At 40.1% G+C, this 15,248-nt stretch overlaps 1 protein-coding gene across 1 annotated transcript in view; it reads left to right on the forward strand.

Annotated features, from left to right (window-relative positions):
* Positions 1 to 9,515: 9,515 nt before the first annotated feature.
* Positions 9,516 to 15,248, forward strand: part of LOC106537276 (vitellogenin-1) — a 10,177-nt gene continuing 4,444 nt past the window's right edge. The window contains exons 1-22 of the mRNA XM_014034666.1: positions 9,516 to 9,555; positions 10,214 to 10,234; positions 10,405 to 10,556; positions 10,653 to 10,904; positions 10,994 to 11,155; positions 11,236 to 11,384; positions 11,465 to 11,615; positions 11,705 to 11,862; positions 11,955 to 12,120; positions 12,203 to 12,328; positions 12,420 to 12,638; positions 12,724 to 12,941; positions 13,028 to 13,125; positions 13,206 to 13,330; positions 13,411 to 13,512; positions 13,593 to 13,712; positions 13,793 to 13,982; positions 14,073 to 14,166; positions 14,254 to 14,439; positions 14,539 to 14,680; positions 14,757 to 14,973; positions 15,059 to 15,245. Of these exons, the coding sequence (XP_013890120.1) occupies positions 9,516 to 9,555; positions 10,214 to 10,234; positions 10,405 to 10,556; positions 10,653 to 10,904; positions 10,994 to 11,155; positions 11,236 to 11,384; positions 11,465 to 11,615; positions 11,705 to 11,862; positions 11,955 to 12,120; positions 12,203 to 12,328; positions 12,420 to 12,638; positions 12,724 to 12,941; positions 13,028 to 13,125; positions 13,206 to 13,330; positions 13,411 to 13,512; positions 13,593 to 13,712; positions 13,793 to 13,982; positions 14,073 to 14,166; positions 14,254 to 14,439; positions 14,539 to 14,680; positions 14,757 to 14,973; positions 15,059 to 15,245 (3,275 nt within the window). The remainder of the gene's footprint in view (positions 9,556 to 10,213; positions 10,235 to 10,404; positions 10,557 to 10,652; positions 10,905 to 10,993; positions 11,156 to 11,235; positions 11,385 to 11,464; positions 11,616 to 11,704; positions 11,863 to 11,954; positions 12,121 to 12,202; positions 12,329 to 12,419; positions 12,639 to 12,723; positions 12,942 to 13,027; positions 13,126 to 13,205; positions 13,331 to 13,410; positions 13,513 to 13,592; positions 13,713 to 13,792; positions 13,983 to 14,072; positions 14,167 to 14,253; positions 14,440 to 14,538; positions 14,681 to 14,756; positions 14,974 to 15,058; positions 15,246 to 15,248) is intronic.

Below are 15,248 nucleotides of genomic sequence, written 5' to 3' on the forward strand. Positions count from 1 at the left end.
CACACACACACACACACACACACACACACACACACACACACACACACACACAAATGGAAGGGGAACAATAATGATTGACTGTACTGATGAACTTATGATGCCTGTACACAACAGGCATCATCAATYTTTGAGATGATTGTTTTTCTGTCACAGAACTGAACAAGGAATGTAACAATGACAAAAAACTCTGTCTCAGTGCCCTGTACATGAAAAAAAGAACAATCTAAAGAAGAAGCCAGCAGACCGCTTTGAATCAGTTCATCACAGTCTCCCATATTGAGCAAATGTTGGAGAGGAAAAACTCCTTGCTAATCAGGAAGAAACCTCCAGCAGAACCAGGCTCAGGAAAGGAGGCCATCTGCCTCGACTGGCTGGGCTGGGGGACAGGAAAGAGACACTGAAKAACTGGTCCAGGTGCACCTACTTCTGGAAAAGAGACAAAAAGGAAAAAAAACATGTTATTGATAGAAATAATTACAATAAATATGAAGAGAAGAGAGATTAAACACAACAACAGAGTGAGGAAATGTGGTCAGTTTGTGCTCCAGCAGTCTAAGTCTATAGCAGCAGAAATGAGGAATAATTCAGGAAACCTAAGTCTAACTATATGATTTATCAAAAAGGAAAGTCTTCAGTCTAATCTTAAAAGTAGACAGAGTGTCAGCCTCACGGACAGAAAATGGAAGTTGGTTCCACAAGAGAAGAGCTTGACAACTGAAAGCTCTGCCTCCCATTCTACTTTTAGAAACTGGAGGAACCACAAGTAAACCTGCAGTCTGAGAGCAAAGTGCTCTGTTAGGAAAGTRTGGAACAATAAGATGTTTAATATATGATGGAGCTTGGTTGTTAAGAGCTTTGTATGTAAGGAGTAATATTTTAAATTCTATTCTAAATTTGACAGGGAGAGAAGTTAAAACTGAAGAAATGCTCCCTCATCCCAGCAGGTGTGCAGGATGAGGGACATTATTTGAATTGTAGTGAGCCTGAGGCTCAGAGATGTAAACAGCATCATTTGAGATATTGTGAGAGCGAGGTCTCTACTTCAAAGAGGCAATTACCCATGATGCCTAGCGACCCCATAAGTAGGCTCCCCAGCCTGGCCTCCGTCACTTTTCATCACCACGTGTGATTGTCATCAAAGTTTTTTAAAAAAGGGAGGGTCTCAGCCAACCCCTAACTCTAGCTCCAAAAAAAGTGGTGGGTGTTCTCTGAACCTCAGGCTCACTACAATTCAAATAATGTCCCTCATCCTGCACATCTGCTGGGATGAGGGAGCATTATTTTTCATTTACGTTCGCCTTCGTCTCAGAGATGTAAACAGCATGTTCAAAGCTGATGACAATCACACTGCTTGTGTGGGCTAATTCACAGTATTCAACCACACAACCTCAATGGAGATGCAATCCAACAAAATTTATTTTAAGAAAGAAAATTCCGATCATCTGAAATGAGAACTCAAAATTCTATCCGAGAACTTAGTCCCTTCCCCGGACTGTCGGTAGTAAAACTTTTTAAAACGTATTAACTGAAGTCCAATCTGCAGTCCGCAAAATCTGTTTCAGTGAAACACCACTGTTAAATGCTGCTGAAACAGAAGCTCCTCTGTAAGATTGGGGTCAATTCCTGCATTAATGAGCACTGTCCATAGCCATCTGGCTATAGTGCATGTAGACACCGCAGAAAATGTCTTGTATGCAATCAACAATCTACTTGAAGTCCTTATTTCCCGAGTGCGACTCATATGTTCAAACAATKTGTCCAATACACAAATTTCTGGTTTAGAGTAACTCTCCAGAAGAATCTCCTGAATCGTTTTGCCCAACTTACTTGTTTTAGTGAGTTCATAAATTAAAAAATTCACTTTAGAGTGATCGCCTGCTACTTGCAGATAACTTAAATCTAACGCCACCAGTGTCTGAGCTCTTGCTGCTGTGACCAGTGCCAGCAATGCTGTAAGCTTTAATGTCAAATCTTACAAACTTAAACTTCGATGAGGAAACAAAGAAGATAAATAAGTCAAAACACTACTGACATCCCATGTCCGAGTGTAACGAGGCCTCGGTGGCCGTAAATGATGTAATCCTTTCATGTACCTGGGCAACCACCTAGGATTTAAGACCCAAGTAGCACCTAAAACCYGTAAAGTCTGAAGTATGCATGATTTATGAGTGTTAATCACTGTATATGAGCTCCCACTCTCTTTAAGAAAGTCCAAGTATGCAATCACTGTGCTTTCAGTCACTTCAGTGGCACAGCATGATCGTCCAATGGTCCAAACAAGGAATTTGCACCATGCATACAAATACTGTTTCTGAGTTCCCGGTCGCCAGCTGGAACAGATGACATCAATGACTGAGTCCTGAAGTCCCTGATGTTTGAGGGCACCCCTGATACTTTGCAGGCGGTGATTATCAGCCGTCTCTGAAGTGGATGGAACTGGGCCAGGAGATCATTGTGACGTGGAAGTCTAACAGGAAAATCAATAAGAGCATCAATCAACAAAGGGAACCAAGATGCTGCTCTCCATAATGGAGCAATAATAATAGCTCTTAGAACTCTATCCCTCCGGATTTTCATCAACACATCAGTGTGTGAATGGGTGAATGTCTGTTAGTGTAAAGCGCTTTGGGGTCCGGAGGGACTTGAAAAGCGCTCTATAAGTTCAGTACCATTACCAACACCCTACTTAACATACAGAAAGGTGGAAAGATGTATGGCTGATGATTTGTCCAGGAAATGGAGAAAGCATCACATGCACAGGCCCCAGGTTCAAACCTCCAAGACACAAATTTATCAAGTTGAGAATTGTGCCTATTAGCAAACAAATCTATGTCTGGGAGAGAAAACTGACAAGTTCTAGAAAATATCTCAGGTTTTAGTTTCCGATCTGAATCATCTGAAAACACTCTAGATAGTGTGTCTGTCACTGAGTTATTTTTCCCAGGCACATGCTTTGCAGTAATAAAAATGTTTCTGTCCATGCACCAATTCCAGATTTGTGCAGCCAGGTTATCCAACTCTTCTGATGCCATGCCCCCATGTCATTAAAGTAAGCCACTACAGCTGCACTGTCAGATTGAATGCGTTCATGAATATCACAAGATTGACTGAAAAAAGCCTTAAGACAGAGAAACACACTGAACAATTCCAGAAAATTAATGTGTTTGTGGGACTCTGATGTTGACCAATGCCCACCTGTTTTATTGTCATCAAACACACCACCCCAACCTTCCATGATGGCATCTGTCTGAATCCAGGCTGAAATATCTGTTTGTCAGATTAATTTGCCATTGTGAACCATTATGTTATTCACCCACCAGTTGACCTCAGTCACAGTGGAGGATGACAAACTAATAGTCATTTCAAAATCATTGCCGAATGCCAGAGCCTGAATTTTCTCCCGCTCCATACATCTGTAGTGTAATGGACCAGGTAGCACTGCTGTGAAAGTGTGGATAATCATAACAATAAATCTGGCCAGCAGCCTGATTGTAATCTTATCTGCTGTAAGTATGACGTGAGCCTCCGCCAAAATGGCATCTATTCGTTTGTCAGCCAGACACACTCTGAATGTTACAGAGTCAATAACAAAACCAAAAAACCAATATCTTATTAGTGGGAACCTGAACAGACTTCTCAAAATTGATATCAAATTCCAGCTCTTCCAACTTTGTAATCATAAGCTGAGTCTGGGCAACACTCTGCGATAACACCTGATTCATGATCAATGAATCATCAATATAAAAAGTGCAACGGATGCCTTATTGTCTGAACCAAGCAAACACTGCTTTGATTACTTTTGTAAACACTCGAGGTGTTGAGCTAGTGCCAAATGGTAACACCTGATGTTCATGCAGAATGTCCCTCCAATAAAATCTGAGGTATTTTCTGAAGTCTGCATGAATCGGAATACTAAAATATGCATCACATAAACCCAGAGATGTGAAATAATCATTCTCTTGGATAATGTCTAGTAGTTGTGAAAACAGCTCCCTCTTGAAATGCTCATATCTAACAAATTTATTCAGCCCCTTCAGATTTGGAATAGGTCTGAGTTTACCGTTCTTTTTTGGTCGAACAAAAAAATTAGAGATGGACTGGCCTGAAACAGGTTCCACTATCCTAACAGCACCTTTGGCTATTGTTCTGAATCTCCAGATCAAGCAGATCTGACTCATAGTCTGAAAACTTGAATTTCTGATGGTATTGATAGCTGAAGTGGTTCAGTGACAAAGTCTATGTTATAGCCCAAAACAGAGCTCAAAACCCACTGATCTGCTGTAATGCTTTCCCATTCTCTTATGCAACAGGCTAGTTTACCAGCAGTCATGTGTGTGGTCCACTGACCCGTTTGTCAATCACGCTCAGGGGGTTTGCCAGCCTGTCCCCTCTGATCCATGGTGTCTCCCATCTTGAAGCTGGTGTAGTCTCCTCTCTGGGACCCTCGTCCTCTAGCAATCTGGAAAGCATTATACTTGTTGTTGTTGTACCTCCCAGGAATACCTAGGTGAGGATAACCAACAGACACCTTAGCCAGTTCATTTATCTCTTTGATCCGCTTGACCAGGTCATCACCAAACAATTTTGCTGAAATTGGCATATCAATGGAACACAAAGAGGTGTATTTTCCTTGTAATCTTGGCTGGATGAAATAACGTCGTCTCACCGACAATGAGTGCATAGTATGCCATAACATGATAATAGCATCAGACAACAACATCTTGCGCTGAACTCTCTGCGCCACCGGCAGATAAGCCATGAATGAGGCCAAACGCAGTGCAGGAATCATCCCAGCGGCCAACGTCTGCTGTAATTTCTGAAAACCCAAATCAGACTGCTGGACCCTTTTATGCAGCTCTGTCCAAATTTCCTCATTAACTTTGGGTGCCAAAAGCTTAAAATTGCAATTATTGGGACGAGAGTATTTATCAGTAAGTCTCTTCACCGAGTCCTCACTTATTCTTTTTATACATCCCAAATCCACAATAGAGGCTAAATTATTAGCTATAGCAAGTCCAGTTTTCACCTCTGAGTCGGCCTGTGGAATACTCCACACCTCCTCTAGATCTCCAGCGAGATTCTCAGCAAACGCTGAGGGATCAAAATAAGATGGCGCCTGAGAGCCATCCTGCTCTCCTGCACTTGCAGTGTCTGGCACCTCCCAGCTATCAGTATGGGCTGGATCAATTAAATCAGACAAATCCTCTGTATTAGGTCCTCTAACAGAACTATTAGTCTGAGAATTTCGTGCCAAAGCGACCGCGCTCGTCAGCGACGAGAACTGAGACATCAGCTGATTAAGTCCAAGCTGTGATTTCAACTCACTTATATTCAGATCAGCCTTGTGTTGCACGTTAACAACATCACTCTGTTTCTTAGACCGAACCGGCTGCCGTCGCCGGAAGTAGTTTGAAGCTAACACGGCTCCCTCTTTTACAAAGACTTAGCTTAGCTTTCTTTGTCTGCGCCACTTAGGTTGCGGACCACTGGAAGCCTGATGCTTTGGTCGGTCAATCTGACCAGACACAAGAGTACACTCACTCTGAGTTCGAAAAGGCGAAAAGCCCCAAAAACTACCTCCATTGCCGAATCTGATCCAAACAGATCAAGCACGTCCGCTCGAGCCGAGACGGACCGGCTTCACACTCATCATCACTCATGTCGAGACTACGTCTCCACCAATATCAATGAATCGCCCTCACCAAGCGTCATTGTAAAAGAAAGAGACAGCGTCTCAATCACATATCAAATACACCACTGCGTGGTGCCGTGACAACAATGCTTACCTCTCACTCTCCTCTCTCAAACGAAAAGTGACGGAGGCCAGGCTAGGGAGCCTACTTATGGGGTCACTAGGCATCATGGGTAATTGCCTCTTTGAATAAGAGACCTCGCTCTCACAATATCTCAAAAGATGTTGTTTACATCTCTGAGACGAAGGCGAACGTAAATGAAAAATTTTATATCTTATTATAATTCACATTAAAACTCTAGCAGCAGYATTTTGGATTAACTGAAGACTTCTTAAAGAGTTTTTTGGATGTCCAGAAAATAAAGAATTACAGTAATCCAGTCTAGACGTGATAAATACATGAATCAGTTTTTTCATGTCATTTTTGGACAAAATGCGCCCTGGGGGCCAGGACCTCTGTGCCGTTTCCTGGATCTGCTCTGGTGTGGCGGGTGCCGGTGGGTCCATGAGTTTGTTGCTGCTGGCCCCAGGATCTGTGCGTGTGGTTGCTGGGGTTTGGGTGGGGTGGGGGGTCTTCCTATGCGGGTGCCCCTTGGAACTCTGCGCTCGGGATCCCTCTCAGGTCCTTGGGCTCTGGTCTTCCCAACGTCCGCCTCGTGTCTTGGGGTTTGGGTCTTAGGTTATCCACAGTCACTATTAAATATTCCATTGGAGAAATCTTGTATATACACGCATGTTCACAACCGCTCACAAACAGGTGTTCTGACCCAGGGGGTTCTGACTGGTCATTGAGTGTGTATATTTATTCTGTGTATATATATCTACAATATGTATGAATGTAGGCATGTATGTATGTACAGTATATCTTTATATATGTACGGGTATGTGTACTGTATATACTGTATTTATGTATGCCATCCATGTATTTATCCATTTATTTTTAGGTGAGCGGACAGATGTTGGATGTGTGGTCCTGTGTTTTCTTGGTGTAAATTTAATATACTTCTAATCTCTATCTCAATCTTTCTAATTACCTTTCTCTTTGTTTTTCCCTCTTTATCTATTTTCTCTTTACTTAAAAAAATCACTGATGATGAAGAAATTAAGACACTAATATTAAGTTCTTTGTTCTACTGAAGAGATTAAAAAAAAAAAAAAGAACTGGAGGCCAGATTAATATCATCCAGAGAAAGTGAAAGGCTGCAAAGTTGATCCCTTAGATGTTCAGGTCCAAGAACCATAACCTCTGTCTTATCTGAGTTTAGAAGCAGAGAGTTAAGGGTCATCCATGTTTTTATGTCGTTAAGACATGCTTGTAGTTTAAGTAACTGGTTGGATTCATCGGGTTTCATGGATAAATATAACTGAGTATCATCAGCATAACAATGGAAATTTATCCCATGCTGTTTGATAACTTTTAACTTTCACTTTGAATCCAAATTAAGATGGTCTCCACAGCTAAGCATCATTAGTAAACTCTAAAATGGTTGTAACTCAGTTGATTCTAGATATTGAGCAAAATTTTGACATGCTATTAGCTGAGTCACATAGACTAAAGATAAACGTAAAGACTGAATGTTTTAGATTTATCTGATACAAATGTAAAAAAAGATTTTCTAATTACCATAAAATCATGATTTGTTTTCTGCCTAGTACATGTATTTTTGGAAAGTGTTAGCTGCATCTCTGTGACATTGTCATAACCAAACTGACAAAGAATAAATATGTCCTTTTCATCAAACAGATAAAACTCTCCCACTTCCCCTAGACAGATCTGTTAAAATGTCCTGACCTTCAGTGGTCATAATGACCACAACAAACAAACTGAACAAACAATGACAGTCAGGGTGCCTTTCTGTTTGAACTTTGAAACCAGAACAATGGTGAGTTTCCAAAAACGTTTGACAAAATGAGAGGCACTGAGTCAAAGAAAAGCAGAACCAAACACCCACATATATTGAATTACCTGCATTAATGAATTACAGAACTGTGCAAACATTTTAGGTGGGAATAAAAAAATCCTTTATAGTAAAATTGCTTTCTAATTTTTCCATTTTTAGCAGTTTAATATCTCCAGTTTAGAAATCTGCATTTCTGCAATGGAGAAGGTCAAAATTAATAGCATCAATTTTGAGAATTACAAGCAGATATGGATCAACATAATTCTGTAGAGGAGACATCGCATTGGCCCTAAATTTACACTGAAGCTAAACAGAATCATAAACAGAACACATACACGCACCAGCCACTTTATTAGGTACACCTTGCTAGTAGTGGGTTGGACCCCCTTTTGCCTTCAGAACTTCCTTAATCCTTCATGGCATTGATTCAACAAGGTACTGGAAACAGTCCTCAGAGAGTCTGGTCCATATTGACATGATAGCATCACGCAGCTGCTGCAGATTTGTCGGCTGCACATCCATGATGYGAATCTCCCGTTCCACCACATCCCAAAGATACTCTATTGGATTGAGATCTGGTGACTGTGGAGGCCATTCGAGTTCAGTGAACTCATTGTTGTGTTCAAGAAACCAGTCTGAGATGACTCACACTTTATGACATGAAGTGTTATCCAGCTGTAAGTAACCATCAGAAGATGGTACACTGTGGTCATGAAGGGATGGACATAATCAGCAACAATATTCAGGTAGTCTGTGGTGTTGACGCAATGCTCAGTTGGTACTAATGGGTCCAAAGTGTGCCAGGAAAATATCCCCCATACCATTGCACCACCAGCCTGAACCATTGATAGGATGGATCCATGCTTTCATGTTGTTGACRCCAAATTCTGACCCTACCATCAGAATGCTGAAGCAGAAATCGAAACTCATCAGACCAGGCAACGTTTTTCCAATCTTCTATTGTCCAGTTTTGGTGAGCCTGTGTGAATTGCAGCCTCAGTTTCCTGTTCTTAGCTGACAGGAGTGGCACCTGGTGTGGTCTTCTGCTGCTGTAGCTCATCTGCCTCAGTGTTCGACATGTTGTCTGTTCAGAGACGCTCTTCTGCATACCTTGGTTGTAATGAGTGGTTATTTGAGCTACTGTTACCATTCTATCAGCTCAGTGTTCATGTACTTTGTACTGTTAACTGATAAAAACCCCAAAAAATAAAAAAGTATTAAAAGTAAAAGCATTCTTATCTACATTTTTCTATACATAAAAAGCCCTGAATATCAAAGGAGGCTGGGATTACAAGAAGGGACAAGATCTAATTGAGAGTTCCTGTGAAAACATTCTTACTTTAAATAAATTCTAATACGCCAACCTAAACATTTGCACGGTTTTGTAGCCATGTTACAATATGAAAAGAAGTACATGAAAGTTTTCCTGTTTATATGACCTTTTAAATCAAATACCTCAGGTCAAAATGCAACCTTTCAATTGTACGTTTGCATGAATTGTACATTTCATCATTTTGAATGGGTTGTTTTGTTCAGTTTGACTTCTGTCTTACACAAAATGCATTCATTTTCTTATTACATACTTTTTCTTTTAAGTAATATTAAAAAAACATGGTTGGAAAAAATTGTGGATCAAGAAATTGGACAAACACTTTGGAACATGATGCACAAAGTTTGACCTGCATTAAAAAAAACAAGGTCAGGTGACCATAACTTGACATCATTAATCTTTGTTGATCAAACTAATTCTAAAAGCATTTCAGGATAAAAAGGCTAATAAGTTATCTATCAAATTAGGTGCAATAATCAAACATACAAAAGTCCACAGTATGCATCTGTTACGCAATACCTGGCTTTTGTCAGAACAGAGTTTTCCTTTAAAAGGCAGCTTGTGAACAGAGACTGCCACAACCTCCTCAGCCATGAAAGCGGTTGTGCTTGCCCTGGCTCTGGCCTTTGTGGGTAAGTCCAATAGTGCATTAAAAAAGTTTATTACTTAGAAAAAAATTAAAGTTATAGTATTTTTCAATCCTTAATTCTTATTCTTCATAATAAGTCCTTTTTCAACCTCTATTATATTGGTTTTACCAGTGTTGATCTCTCTTCAAAAAGAAAGATATGAATTTAAAATTTCATGCATTTTGGGAACTGATTACCTTTTCATTTCAATGACAACCATTTTATTTTTTTAATCTTATATAAAGTTATTGAAACAAAAGTAAGTTTGCTTTGCTGTGACTAAAACCAGACAACCATTGTTTATTTGTTGTGAATACTTGAATTGTTTCACTATATTTTAAATTAATATGAGCAAAACTATTTACATTATTTCTTTCTTTTTTTAAATTTTGGGGGTCTTAATACACTAGAACTCCGTTTTTACATGTATCTGTATTTCTTGTCATAGTTGTGTATGTTCCTGATGTCTTAAATTTTATTCTAATTTCACATGTTTGAGCTTTTCTTGAATTTAGTGTTTTATCTTTTGTACTTCTTGGAAAAATTAGTACTTTTAAAACATTTTACACACTTTAATACCTATTAAAGCTTTACATAAAATAAATATTTTCAGATATTGCTAACATAATCAATAAATATTTCCCTTTTTTCTATATTTTAGCCGCACAAAGTCCCAACGTTGGTAAGTTCAGAATTTGATATTTTAAAGGGCATTTAAATTTTTTTTAATGATAAAGTAAGCTACAATTTAAAGGAATTGACAGAGTTTTGCACATTTCATCATTCATGAATTAAATGTTATTACAAAACTTATTTGCCAAATTATATAACTGATCTATGTTGTACTTACAGCCCCTGAGTTTGCTGCCGGGAACACCTATGTGTACAAGTATGAAGCATTCATCCTGGGTGGACTCCCTGAGGAAGGCTTGGCAAGAGCTGGATTCAAAATCAACACCAAGGTTCTCCTCAGTGTCACAGCCAAGGATACCTGCATGCTGAAGGTAAAGACAAAAACCATGACCAACAGCAAATATTGTACTTCTGAGATACAAAATACGTTTGTTTTATTATTTCACATTTTATTTTTTAAATTATAGCTTGTGGAACCTGAGCTCTATGAGTACAGCGGTTATTGGCCAAAGGATCCAGCAGTGCCAGCAACCAAACTGAAGGCAGCTCTGGCACCTCAGCTCGTGATTCCCATCAAGTTTGAATACACCAACGGCGTTGTGGGAAAAATCTATGCTCCTGAGGAAATCTCAACTTTGGTGCTGAACATGCACAGAGGCATTCTGAATATGCTGCAGCTGAACATYAARAAGACCCATAAAGTCTATGATCTGCAGGAGGTTTGGCAATAATCCCTCTGTAGCCTATTTGTTGAAAATCAATTACAAGTGGTGCAAACTTTCAGCTAATCTGCTGCTGTTATCCACAGGCCAGTACTCAGGGTGTGTGCAAGACACTCTACTCGATCGGTGAAGATGCACGAATTGAAAACATCCTTTTGACCAAGACCAGGGACATGAACAACTGTCAAGAAAGGATCATGAAGGACATTGGGTTGGCATACACTGAGGAATGTGACGAATGCGAGGAAGTAAGTTCAAACTTATCACATGCCCTAGCATACATCCATGAAACCAAAACATTGCATGACAATGAGATTTCATCTCACAGGAATACAAAAGYCTGAGAGGTACCACAACATTCAGTTACGTCTTGAAGCCAGTTGAGAGTGGTGTGATGATCCTGAAGGCAGAGGTTGATGAGCTGATCCAGTTTTCACCTTTCTCTGAGGAAAATGGAGCTGCTCAGATGAAGACCAAGTRAGCCTAAACTTATGAGTAATGTTTAGARCTATAACAAATCAAGCTGCAATTAAATCTTTCTTCACTTTATCTCAAAGGCAGTCCTTGGAGTTCCTTGAGATCGAGAAAGCCCCGATTCAAGAAATTAAGGCCGAGTACCATCATCGYGGATCTCTCAAGTACGAGTTCTCCACTGARGTTCTCCAGACACCCCTTCAGCTCTTCAAGATCACCAACCCTAAGACACAGGTATTAATTTATATTGCCTGAAGAGGTAAGAAGGAAGTTAGGTGTCTTCTGCTTTGAAATGTTGCAGCTTTTTTATTCTTTGCTTATAGATCATGGAAATTCTGAACCACCTGGATGACCATGATACGAAGTTGGTCCATGAGCATGCCCCTTTGAAGTTTTTGGAATTGATCCAACTTCTCCGTGTAGCTCACAGTGAGGACCTGGAAATGTACTGGAAGCAGTTCAGAAAAATGCCAGTTCACAGGTGGAGCTCAGTGACTGAACATTTGAACACTTTTTAAATACTGAAACGAGATCAACTTCTTCACTTAATCCTAATCCTTTTATTTTTCTCAGACGCTGGTTCTTGGATGCCATCCCCGCGACTGCAACTCCYGCTGCTCTAAAGTTCATCAGAGATAAATTCGTGGCTGAGGAGATTGAGGTTTCTGAGGCAGTTCAGGCTTTGGTTTCAGCCGTTCACATGGTCTCAGCAGATGAYGAGACTATCAAGATCTTTGAGGTTGGTAAACAACAAACTAATCAACTTAATTATTATGTATGACAAACTGAGTAAAWAATTGATAATGTTTGCACCTCTCTAGACCCTGTTGGCCAACAACAAAGTAGAGGAAAACCCAGTTCTGCGTGAAATTGTCTTCCTTGGCTACGGTACAATGATTTATAAGAACTGCTCTGAGATATCCAACTGTCCTGCTGAATACATAAAGGTAACTTAAGATTATAAATGTCATTTTTATTATTCTGTGAAGCAAAAACAATGAACAGATATGAACATGCAGATTTTCCTCCCTCTCACAGCCCATCCAAGTGCGTCTTGCTGAAGCTATTTCTAAGAATGAGATCGAGGACATCGTCCTGCTCTTGAAGGTCTTGGGAAATGCTGGACATCCTGCTAGCTTCAAGTCAATCACAAAGATTATGCCCATTCATGGTACCGCTGCTGCATCACTGCCAATRAGAGTCCATAGTGAAGCCATCATGGCCCTGAGGAACATTGCAAAAGAAGAGCCCAGACTGGTAAGATCYCAAMATTCAACATCTGAAMGTGTTTAAGTCTGTTCACAAAAATCCACAATGACTTTTGTTTTCTTCTATGAATTAGGTTCAGGAAATGGTCCTTCAGCTCTACATGGACAAAGCTCTGCACCCAGAGCTCCGTATGCTTTCTTGCATTGTTCTGTTCGAGACAAACCCTTCCATGGGATTGGTGATTACCGTTGCCAACTCAGTGAAAAGAGAGGAGAACCTGCAGGTTGCCAGCTTCACTGCCTCTCACATRAAATCTCTAAGCAGGACCCCAGCCACCAGCCATCCATCAGTGTAAGTCAACTTTTGTGTCCCAGTTTCTCAAGTCAATATGCATTCACTCAAAAACATTAAGTAATCTCTTTTATTCTTCATTACAGTTCTGCTGCTTGCAGTGTTGCCATGAAAATTTTGGGTTCAAAGCTGGATAGACTGAGCTACCGTTTCAGCAGGGTTGTCCATGCGGAAATCTACAACAGTACGACTTAAAAATAAAATTAGTTTTACTTTTGCCAATCTGTGCTGCAACACAAACTGAGTCATTTACATCTTTTTCAGACTCCTTGATGCTGGGTGCTGCTGCTACTGCATTTTACATCAACGATGCCGCCTCTSTTATGCCAAAATCTGTTGTTGCCAAGGCCAGAGCCTTCATTGCTGGAGCTACTGCTGATGTGATAGAGGTACAGGAAAATTAATATTATATAGCTGAATARCTAATTTTAAAAGTGAAAATTTGACATTTATGCTTTCTTTTTCATAGATTGGAGTGAAAACTGATGGACTTCAGGAGGCTATTCTTAAAAACCCTGAACTGTCTGAAAATGTTGACAGGATCACCAAAATGAAGCGTGTCATCAAAGCTGTAAGCAACAAAGTCACTAATAAATACTACTTAATACACAGTACCATATAATGAAATGAGAACATTTTCTCTTTTCACAGATGTCTGAGTGGAGGTCTCTGCCCACCASAAAACCTCTGGTTTCCTTTAACATCAAGTTATTTGGACAAGAGATTTGCTTTGCTGACATTGACAAAACCATGATCGATCAGGCTATTAAGGTATGATGCAGAATAAACCATCAMGCACAAGACCAAGGTTTTCAAGACTTTATATTGACGGTGTCTRTTTTCCCCTACAGTATGCCAAARCATTACCTATTCAGGAATATGGAAGAGATGTTCTCAAGMCTCTGCTTCTGTCTGGTATTGATATCCAATATGCTAAACCTTGGTTGGCTRCTGAARTGAGACGCATCTTCCCCACTGCTGCTGGTCTGCCAATGGAGCTCAGTCTATACAGTGCTGCTGTGGCTGGAGCTGATATTAAGAGTGAGTAAAYTTTACCAGTGTCACCTAAAACCATATCCACTTTTWGTAGATTTACAAAGTRGTAATTCCTKACCTCATTTGTTGTCTTAGTCAAGTCCACCACATCACCACGTCTGCCTGAAGACTTCCCCCTCCGCAAGCTTTTGGAAACTGATATTGAGCTAGAGGCTGAGATCAAACCAAGGTAAATTTATTGGCTAATACTAAGTGTTTCTCACTAAGTATCCCATGTCATAAAAATTATGTCAATCCAATATGTTTCTCTCTTTAGTGTTGCTATGAACACATATGCCATCATGGGGATTAACACCGCCATTCTGCAGGCTGCTGTGGTWTCAAGAGTTAAACTCCACTCCGTTGTCCCAACCAAGTTTGCTGCAAGACTCAATATCAAAGAGGGCGACTTTAAGATTGAAGCACTTCCTGTACATGTGCCTGAAAACATTACATCTGTGAAGTAAACCTAACTTTTGTTTGCACTTTTGATTAAAATATATATGTAACTTTTTGTGTTTATCATTAAAACTTGTCTGACTAACTTTATTTTCTTGAACAGTGTTACAACTTTTGCTGTGGCAAGAAATATTGAGGAGCCCACTGTTGAGAGACTCACTCCAATCCTCCCTACTAAAGTCTGGCGTTCCACCGCAAGAGAGATCGTCTCATCTACCATGGATTCATTGGCTGATGATAGCATGGTACTTTTATACACTATTTAAAAACCCACAAATGTATCTGTGATTCACATATAATTACATTTATTTCTCCTCATAGACCGAATCCTCCGAGGTCCATCTGCTGGATGATGAAGTCGACGACCCTATTTACGAACACAAGATTCGTTCATTTGCAAAGAGGTACTGTGCCAAGTACAAGAGTGTTGGACTGAAGGCGTGCCTCAAGGTTGCCACTAAAACTGGAGAGTCCATCGAGGACATTGTCCTGTACAAACTGGCTGGAAGCCACAATTTCTCTTTCTCTGTATTACCAAGTAAGCACTGAAAAAAACAACACTTCTCAGCATTTTGAAGAAACACTGTGCACACATTAAAGATATTATTTTTTCATCCTTTCAGTTGAAGAAGAAGCTGTTGAGAGACTGGAGATGGAGGTTAGGTTTGGACCAAAGGCTGCAGAGAAGCTCATTAAACGGATCAATCTGGATGAAGATGATGAAGAGGAAGTAGAACCAGTCCTGATGAAGCTCAACAAAATCCTGTATACCAGACGTGACAACTCATCTTCCTCATCCTCCTCATCCTCCTC

This window comes from Austrofundulus limnaeus, unplaced genomic scaffold, assembly GCF_001266775.1.
Source record: "Austrofundulus limnaeus strain Quisiro unplaced genomic scaffold, Austrofundulus_limnaeus-1.0 Scaffold8, whole genome shotgun sequence".
NCBI classification, from domain to species: domain Eukaryota; kingdom Metazoa; phylum Chordata; class Actinopteri; order Cyprinodontiformes; family Rivulidae; genus Austrofundulus; species Austrofundulus limnaeus.